The sequence below is a fragment of the Macrotis lagotis genome, chromosome 1 (assembly GCF_037893015.1).
Source record: "Macrotis lagotis isolate mMagLag1 chromosome 1, bilby.v1.9.chrom.fasta, whole genome shotgun sequence".
Lineage (NCBI taxonomy): Eukaryota > Metazoa > Chordata > Mammalia > Peramelemorphia > Peramelidae > Macrotis > Macrotis lagotis.
Window position 1 is genome coordinate 928,315,363 of NC_133658.1, and position 8,003 is coordinate 928,323,365.

Here is an 8,003-nt window from a genome sequence, read left to right on the forward strand (position 1 = left end):
CTGTGCTAAGTCACCAGCCTCACTTTCTCTTCCAGAGGCATCTGGGTCCAGGGGTCAGATATGAATCAGGATGACTGGAGATGGTACAAGGCAATCAGGGTTAAGTGACCTTCCCCAAAAATATTGACTTTGATGGAAAGAAAGGAAGGAAGGAAGGGAAAAAAGGAAGAAAAAGAAAAGAAAGGAAGGAAGGAAGGATGAAAGGAAGGAAAGAAAGAAAGAGAGAAATAGAAAGAAAAGAAAGAAGAAAAAGGAGGGAAGGAATAAAGGAAAAAAGAGAAAAAGAAAAGAGAAAGAGAGAAGATAAGAAGAAAAGAAAGAAAGAAAGAAAAAAAGGAAGCAAGGAAGAGAAAAACTAAGAGATATGGTAAAAACTTGATTGGAATTTTAAAAGAGTCAGACATTACTGACCTCTGATAATTATTGAATAAAAATGGAAAATAAACAGCCACATTTCTAAACTGTGCTTTATATTTTTAAAAACAATTGGCTAAAGCACGGGCCCTGGAGTCAGCAGTACCTGGGTTCAAATTCGGTCTCAGACACTTAATAATTACCTACTGTGTGGCCTTGGGCAAGCCACTTAACCCTGTTTGCCTTGAAAAAAACTAAAAAAACCCCCAAAACATTTGACCATGTTAGAAACTTAAATAGTCATAAAAATGCTGAATAACAGAAATATTTGTATATTCATAGCTGACCACAGTTTAAAAATCATAGTTTGCAGTGTCATTGAATAAAGATTTAAAAATTAATTGGTAAGTAAATAATTTCATCCTAAAGAATGAAGGCAAAGGCCAAGAATGAAGTCAAAAGCAAAATTGTTGAAATGCTGAACAGTTTCATTAATGATAATGGCAACAAAGAGAAAGCATATTAAATTTTTGGAAGGATACCAATGAAGCATTTATGGGAAAATTCATGTCTTCAAATACTTTCTTCACTAGGACTGATTCTATAGGTAAACCTGACTGAAGAGGGACTCTCTTAGACGACCCAGCTGCCTGTACAGTGACAAAGGATTGTTATAACTTGTTTCTCAATTCATTAGAATCCCTGAGGGTAAGTAGAGTTTCACTTGCATCTAGTATCCCCAGTACATAGCTTAGAATCTGGCAAATGATTGGTACTTGGCAAGTATTTGCTAACAAAGTCATTATTATTCATGATTCTCTACGCATGTTTAGAAAAATAACTTCAAACCACTTTGGGCAGTTGGCTTTCATGATACTAAAAACACAGGTCTCACACTTGTCCTTCAGTCTTTGAACGCCACATTCTATGGAAGGACTGGATTTATGGGGCTAATTATTCAATATTTCATGCGTTTTATTTAAACTAAATGAGACTAAAGGAACAGCAATCTGAGGCTAATTTCAACTTTCTTGCCCGGTTGACCAAAGCCAAACATGAGAATGTTTCTATAACATATCAGAAGGTAATATTTTCAATTGCATCTCTCGGGGGGATTGAGGGGGCAGGCTCACAAATCATCAACTTTTACTTTTCTCTAGGTCCTTCTGCCTCTGATAAGGTTTTTTCTGCAAGATACCACTATCATGAAATCTGAAGACATACTCTTGAGTGTTGCATTCTTCTTCCAGACAGGAATGGGATTTCTAGGAAATTCCTTCCTTATTTGTCTCTTCACTTTTGTGTTTCTCAGTGGATCTAAGATGAGATCTATAGACATTATTGTCGTCCAACTGACCTTGGTCAACTGCTTGATGCTTCTCTTAAAGGGCATCCCTCACACAATGACAACTTTGGGTCTGATGAATTTCCTGGATGAAATTGATTGTAAAATTATTTCCTATTTTTACAAAGTCACTCGTGACCTTTCCCTCAGCATGACCTGTCTCCTGAGTGGCTTTCAGGCTATCACCATCAGCCCCACGAACTCCAATTGGGCAAAACTAAAAGCCAAAGCTCCAAAACACCTCATTCCATCTAGCCTCTTTTGTTGGACCTTTCACCTACTTTCTTGCAGCTATATTCCTAACGGAATGAAAGGACCAGTATACACCAGCAACATCACTGAGACACAACATAATGGATATTGTTCTCATAAAATTCTTTCTGGATATGAAGCCTATTTATTTACAACCATTATCTTCTTTTCTGATGCTATATTTTTGGGACTCATGGTCTCTGCTAGTGGCTACATGGTGTTTCTTTTATACAGCCATCACAAGCAAATCCATATTACTTGCCTCTCCTCCAGAACCTCCCCTGAGATCAGGGCCACCAAAACTATCCTGCTGCTAGTGGGCACCTTTTTTTCCTCTAACTTATTCAATTGCATCTTGACAATGTATATATCTTTTAGAAAATCCGCACCCTGGTTGATGTATACCTCTGCTTTCTTGGGTGCATGCTTCCCAGCTATTAGTCCCTTTGTGCTGATCATCAGTGACTCACAAGTTACCAGGTATTGCTATGCTATTTGGGGGGGAAAAATCACCCATTTTGACCCTGATGACATAGTGATATCTTCTGCCCAGGATGACCTTCTGTAAGCTCCAGTTAGAGGAAAGGGATGCACTCATCATCAAATGAGATTAGATGTGCTGATACATTTCATTTCATTTTATTTTTTCATCATTTTGAATATTCATTTTTTTTAGGTTTTTAAAAGGCAAATAATGTTAAGGCTTGCCCAAGGCCACACAGCTAGGTAATTATTAAGTGTCTGAGACCAGATTTGAACTCAAGTACTCCTGACTCCAGGGTTGGTGCTCTATCCACTGCAATACCTAGCAGCTCTGAATATTCATTGTTTAGAAATTCACCATATCCAAATCTAATAGATTGTGGTGATCCAATGGATTAATTGATAACCCGAGTCTCTGCATCAGGCTTCTTCTCAGCTAGTTTGTTTTTGTTTTTTTTTTTTGGTTTTTGTTTTGTGTGGTAGGTTTCTTTGCCCCAAGCTTTTTTCCTGCTGGTGTCTTCTGCCCTGGAACTTTTCTATGCTCCTACAAGATTCTTACCTACAGCTTCTTCTTTTTCTCATCTACCTCTTTCTTAGCCTCCAGCATCTTCTTTAGTGCAGTAGGTTTTTTAAATTTTTTTCTGATTGTTTGTCTGACATAGAATTGTGTTCTTGGCATATGGGTACAGCTTTACCATGGTTCTCAATTTCTTTGGTCTGGAATACCCACTCATTGATGAATATTTTGTGTGGTACATGGATTCCTGGGCTTTTCAAAATCCTGGTAAGGTCTATATTGGTCATCTTGTGCATGGGAAGACAGCAGGGAAGAAGACCTGTGCCATGTAATATATCCAACTTGTCAAAGACACTTTCAGTCCAAATACAGAAATGCCCCGCAAGCTGGCCAGGAGCAAATCTCAAAAGGTTCAATTTACTCACATTAAGAAAAGTAATACCATTGCTATAGATAGGCCCCAGTAATACCATTGACTTCATTATAGATGATACAAGGTCCTTGATGCTGGATACAATGATGGTTTCTCATTTCACCTCTATCAGTTCACACAGACTGAGAAACTTAGATCTTTTTGATGTCATTCTATTTGAAGTATTCATCTTCCTTGGTCTTCTTATATCCTTCTACTTTATCTTCAACCACTTGAGAATGTTTCTGGGACTTTTTAAAAAAATTTATATTTATTTAAGATATTCTTGTTTAAGAGTAAACATAATGCCCCTCCCCCAAAATATAGACCCTCATGGGCAATAAAGGAAAGAGGAAAATAATAATAATAATAATAACAACAGGGACAGCTAAGTGGCGTATTGGGTGGCACACCGGCCTTGGAGTCAGGAGTGCCCGAGCCCAAATCCAGCCCCAGACGATGAACAATCACCCAGCTGTGTGACCCTGGGAAAGCCACTCCAACTCCACTGCCCTGCAAAAACCAAAAAGAAAAAACCCCAAATAAAACAAAATAATAATAATGATGATAATAATGCTAATGCTAATTCTAATAATAATAATAGTAATAGTAGGGGCGGCCAGGTGGTGCAATGGACAGAGCACTGGCCCCAGTGCCAGGAGCACCCAGGTCCAAATCTGGCCTCAGACACCCAACAATCACCCAGCTGTGTGACCCCAGGCAAGCCACCCAACCCAATCTACCCCACAACACCCCCCTAATAATAATAATAATAATAATAATAATAATAATAAATGTGCTTCAGTCTGTGTTCCAACACCACTAGCTCTGTTGCGGGTGGATCACATTCTTTAGGATAAGTCCATCACAAAAGCTACTTCCATAATTTTCCACTGTTGCCATTGCTGATTGCAACTCCCTCCATTCGTACTTCCCCACTAACATACACAATATTTTCTCTCTCCTTTCACTATGTCCCTCTTTGTAAATGTGCTGTAGGGTAACTAAGTTGCACAGCAGACTAACCACCGGCCCTGGGGCCAAGAGGACCGGAGTCCACCTACCACCCCTAAGGTCCAGCAACCACTCGGCCCTATGGCCCTGGACAGGCCATCTAATCCCAGCCCCTTTCAAGAAGTAAAAAAGAAAATGTGTTATATCTAGCCACTCTCCACCATGGTCCACCCTCTCCTCCATCACTCACATCCCCCCCATCCCCCTGTCCCTCTTCTCTCCTTATTCTAGATGTCTATACCCCATTGAGTATATATGCTGTTTCCCCTCTGAGCCACCTCTGATGAGAATAAAGGTTCCCTCATTCCCTCTCACCTTCCCCCCTTAATATCATTGCAATAGCTCATTGTAATAAGAAAAATCTTATTATATGAAATATCTTAGCCTATTCTACCTCTGCTTTCTCTTACTCCCATTACATTTCCCTTTTAGCCATTGACTCCATTTTTACAATATATTATATCTTCAAACTCAGCTCTCTCCTGTGCTTCATCCATAAAAGCTCCTTCTGCCTGTTCTATTAAATGAGAAGTTTCCTATGAGTATTATAAGTATCATTTTTCTATGCCAGAATACATGCAGTTGGTCATCATTAAGTCCCTCATATTTTACCCTTCTCCTCTGCTCTCTATGCTTCACCTGAGTCCTGTAACTGAAGATCAAACCTTCTGTTCAGCCCTGGCCATTCCAACAGGGACATTTGAAATTCCCCTGCTTCATTGAAAGTCCATCTTTTCCCCTGGAATAGGATGCTCAGTTTTGCTGGGTAGTTGATTCTCGGTTGCATTCTGAGCTCTTTTGTCTTCCGGAATATTATATTCCAAGCCCTACGAGCCTTTAATGCAGTTGCTGCTAAGTCCTGTGTGATCCTGACTGCAGCTCCATGATATTTGAATTGTGTCCTTCTGGCTGCTTGTAATATTTTCTCTTTGACTTGGGAGTTCTGGAACTTGGCTATAATATTCCTGGGGGTTGTTTCTTTTTTGGATCTCTTTCCAGGAGAGATCAGTGGATTCTCTCCATTTCTATTTTGCCCTCTGCTTCTAGGATATCTGGGCAATTTTCCTTTAGGAATTCTTTAAAAATGATGTCAAGGCTCTTTTCCTGATCATGACTTTCAGGTATTCCAATAATTTTTAAATTATCTTTCCTGAATCTGTTTTCCAGATCAGTTGTTTTTTCAATGAAATGTTTCACATTTTCTTCTAATTTTTCATTCTTTTGGTTTTGAAGCATTGTGTCCTGCCATCTTTTAAAGTCATCAGCTTCCTTCAGCTCCATTCTAGATCTGAGGGATTTGTTTTCCTTAGAGAGCTTTCTTATCTCCTTGTCCATATGACCAATTCTTCTTTTTAAAGCATTCTTCTCCTCAATAACTTTTTGAACTGTTTTATCCATTTGACCTAAGCTGGTTTTTAGCATGCTATTTTCTTCAGCATTTCTTTTGGATCTCCTTGACTAAGCTGCTGACTTCTTTTTCATGTTTTTCCTGAATCTCTCTCATTCCTTTTTCCCAATTTTTCTTTTATCTCCCTCACTTGATTTTCAAAATCTTTTTTGAGCTCTATCATAGTCTGAGCCCAACTTCCTTTTTTTCTTGGAGTCTTTAGATGCAAGAGCTTGGACTTCCTCATCTTCTGACTATTTTGATCCTTCTTGGTGTCATAGACAAAGTATTCCTCAATAGTGTTCCTCTTTTCTCTCAGTTTACTCATTTCCCCAGACTGTGCCTGGTCTTAGGGTACTTCCTGAGCTTTTGAGTATTATTGGGATAACCCTCACAAGGATCTCGGTGTGTGAGGCTCTGTCCTCCTTCCTGGTCTGTGAATGACCACAAGTGCACCCCTCTGCCATGGGGCTTAAGTGAGGGGCCCTGCTGTTCTATGGGGTGGCCTAGACTGTGAACAGGATCTGAATGTGGTCAGAGCCCCAGAGTCCTGTTCCAGGGTCAGAAGACAGACCTCGGAAGTCTCTCTCTATTTCCCTACCTAGACTGAGTACTCAAGGCTGAGTTGCCTGGGGGCTTGTGCTTATCAGCTCCACCTGCTTCTGGTTCCTAGATCTGGGTTGCTGTGGCCATGCTGCTCACTGAGTGCCCTGAAGGCTAGGTTTCACAGGCTCGTTCTGGCAGAGGTCTCCCTGCTGATCTTCCATGTTGTGCTCAGTGCTTCCTGGGGTGTAGGTCAGGAAACTGCCCCAGTTGCCATGAGCCCGACTCCCAGTGCCCTGGGGCTGCCTCCGGGAAGCTGAAGTTCCTTTGTTCTGGCAGGCTGCCCCTCTAACCTCATGGAGCCATCTTTCTGCTATTTTCCTGGTTACCTTGGGCTGGAGAATTGCCTCACTGGATCCCTCCGTGGGTTCTGTCTCTTGAAAATGTAGTTAGAGTCCTTATTTTATGAGTTTTGAGAGAGATCACCTAAGGGAGACTCTTCTCCTGTCACCATCTTGGCTCCACCCCTCTGGGACTTCTTCAATTCAGTGACCCTTTGACATGAACAGTGCCAACAAGGAAAAGGCTGCCAAAGCAAAGCCGATGACATAGCATTTTTGTGTTGGTTTCACTACGTGATGCCAATAGTCACAAGTCTTGGTAGGCACAAACATGCAATTTCCTTGGCACATATTTCCAAAAGCACCCTGACCAGAGCAGTGAGTGAGTTCTTCGACCCTGAACATGAGGAATTTGAGGAACAGTTCTGCCAATTCCCCAAGACTCAACACTGGTCTGAGGACCTACTAATTCACTGACAGCATACGGTTGCTGGTTATTTTTTCTCAAGTTGGTATGAACAAAATTCACAGTAACTGGACAAATCGGAATCCTAGATGTAGCAGGCAAGAAAACATTTTTTGACAGATACTTCCCCCTTTTTGAAACACACAGATATCAAGGGATGTAAACAAGCCATGGTGGGTACTAGAGAGTAAGAGCCATGATACTCTCTGCCAGATGGCTCCCACAGGAAAAGATGACTTGAAATTTTAGACTAATTTGTCATTTCTTAGAATCAGTGGGCAAATTGAGAGTATTGATAGTAGGGTAAGGAAGTATCTTAAACTGATGATTCTTTGGACTTTTTTCATTGCATTATCCATAAGATCCTTGAATGTCAATATTGGAGGTTCCTACTACTAGGTCAATAGCTTACAGAAATGAAAGAAATAAAAAGGATCGCTATGGACAAAAGTATTCATAAATACTATTCTCTGAGTAGCACCAAAATGGAAACTCTTGAAGAGTCAATTTAATTGGGAATGGTCGATGGAAATATAAATTATTGAAGGATAAACATCATCAGAATGTAATATTATTGTCTCAAAAATGGCAAAATTTATATTTTGAGAGAAAACTAAGAAGACCTCTATGAACTAGTGCAGAGGAATATGAGCAAAAATGGAAAAACTTTATACAACTGTAACAACATCAAAGAGAAATCTAGTTTGAAAGCTTTAAAACTCATACCACAAAAAAAAATACTCTTTTTTGCCAGAAGGTAAAAGATGAAAATGTCACTAACTATCATAGAGTTGGAAGAGTGAGTAGAAGGCCAGACTCCTCTTCTTGAGTTCAAATCAAACTTTAGGCACTTACTAGCTGTATGTCTGTGGATAAAGAATTTAACTCT

General features: G+C 40.0%; 1 protein-coding gene and 1 pseudogene across 1 annotated transcript; one reads left to right on the plus strand and one right to left on the minus strand.

Moving 5' to 3' along the window:
- The first annotated feature begins 1,559 nt into the window (after positions 1–1,559).
- Positions 1,560–2,519, plus strand: LOC141510217 (vomeronasal type-1 receptor 1-like). The gene has a single exon (XM_074220234.1). It carries the CDS (start codon positions 1,560–1,562, stop codon positions 2,517–2,519), a length of 960 nt encoding a protein of 319 aa, XP_074076335.1.
- A 474-nt stretch (positions 2,520–2,993) lies between these two features.
- Positions 2,994–7,286, minus strand: LOC141492939 (large ribosomal subunit protein uL4-like; annotated as a pseudogene).
- Between the last annotated feature and the right edge of the window lie 717 nt (positions 7,287–8,003).

Bases quoted from the DNA above. Each gene is read 5' to 3' on its own strand.
- LOC141510217 (XM_074220234.1), top strand. From the start codon at position 1,560: ATGAAATCTGAAGACATACTCTTGAGTGTTGCATTCTTCTTCCAGACA.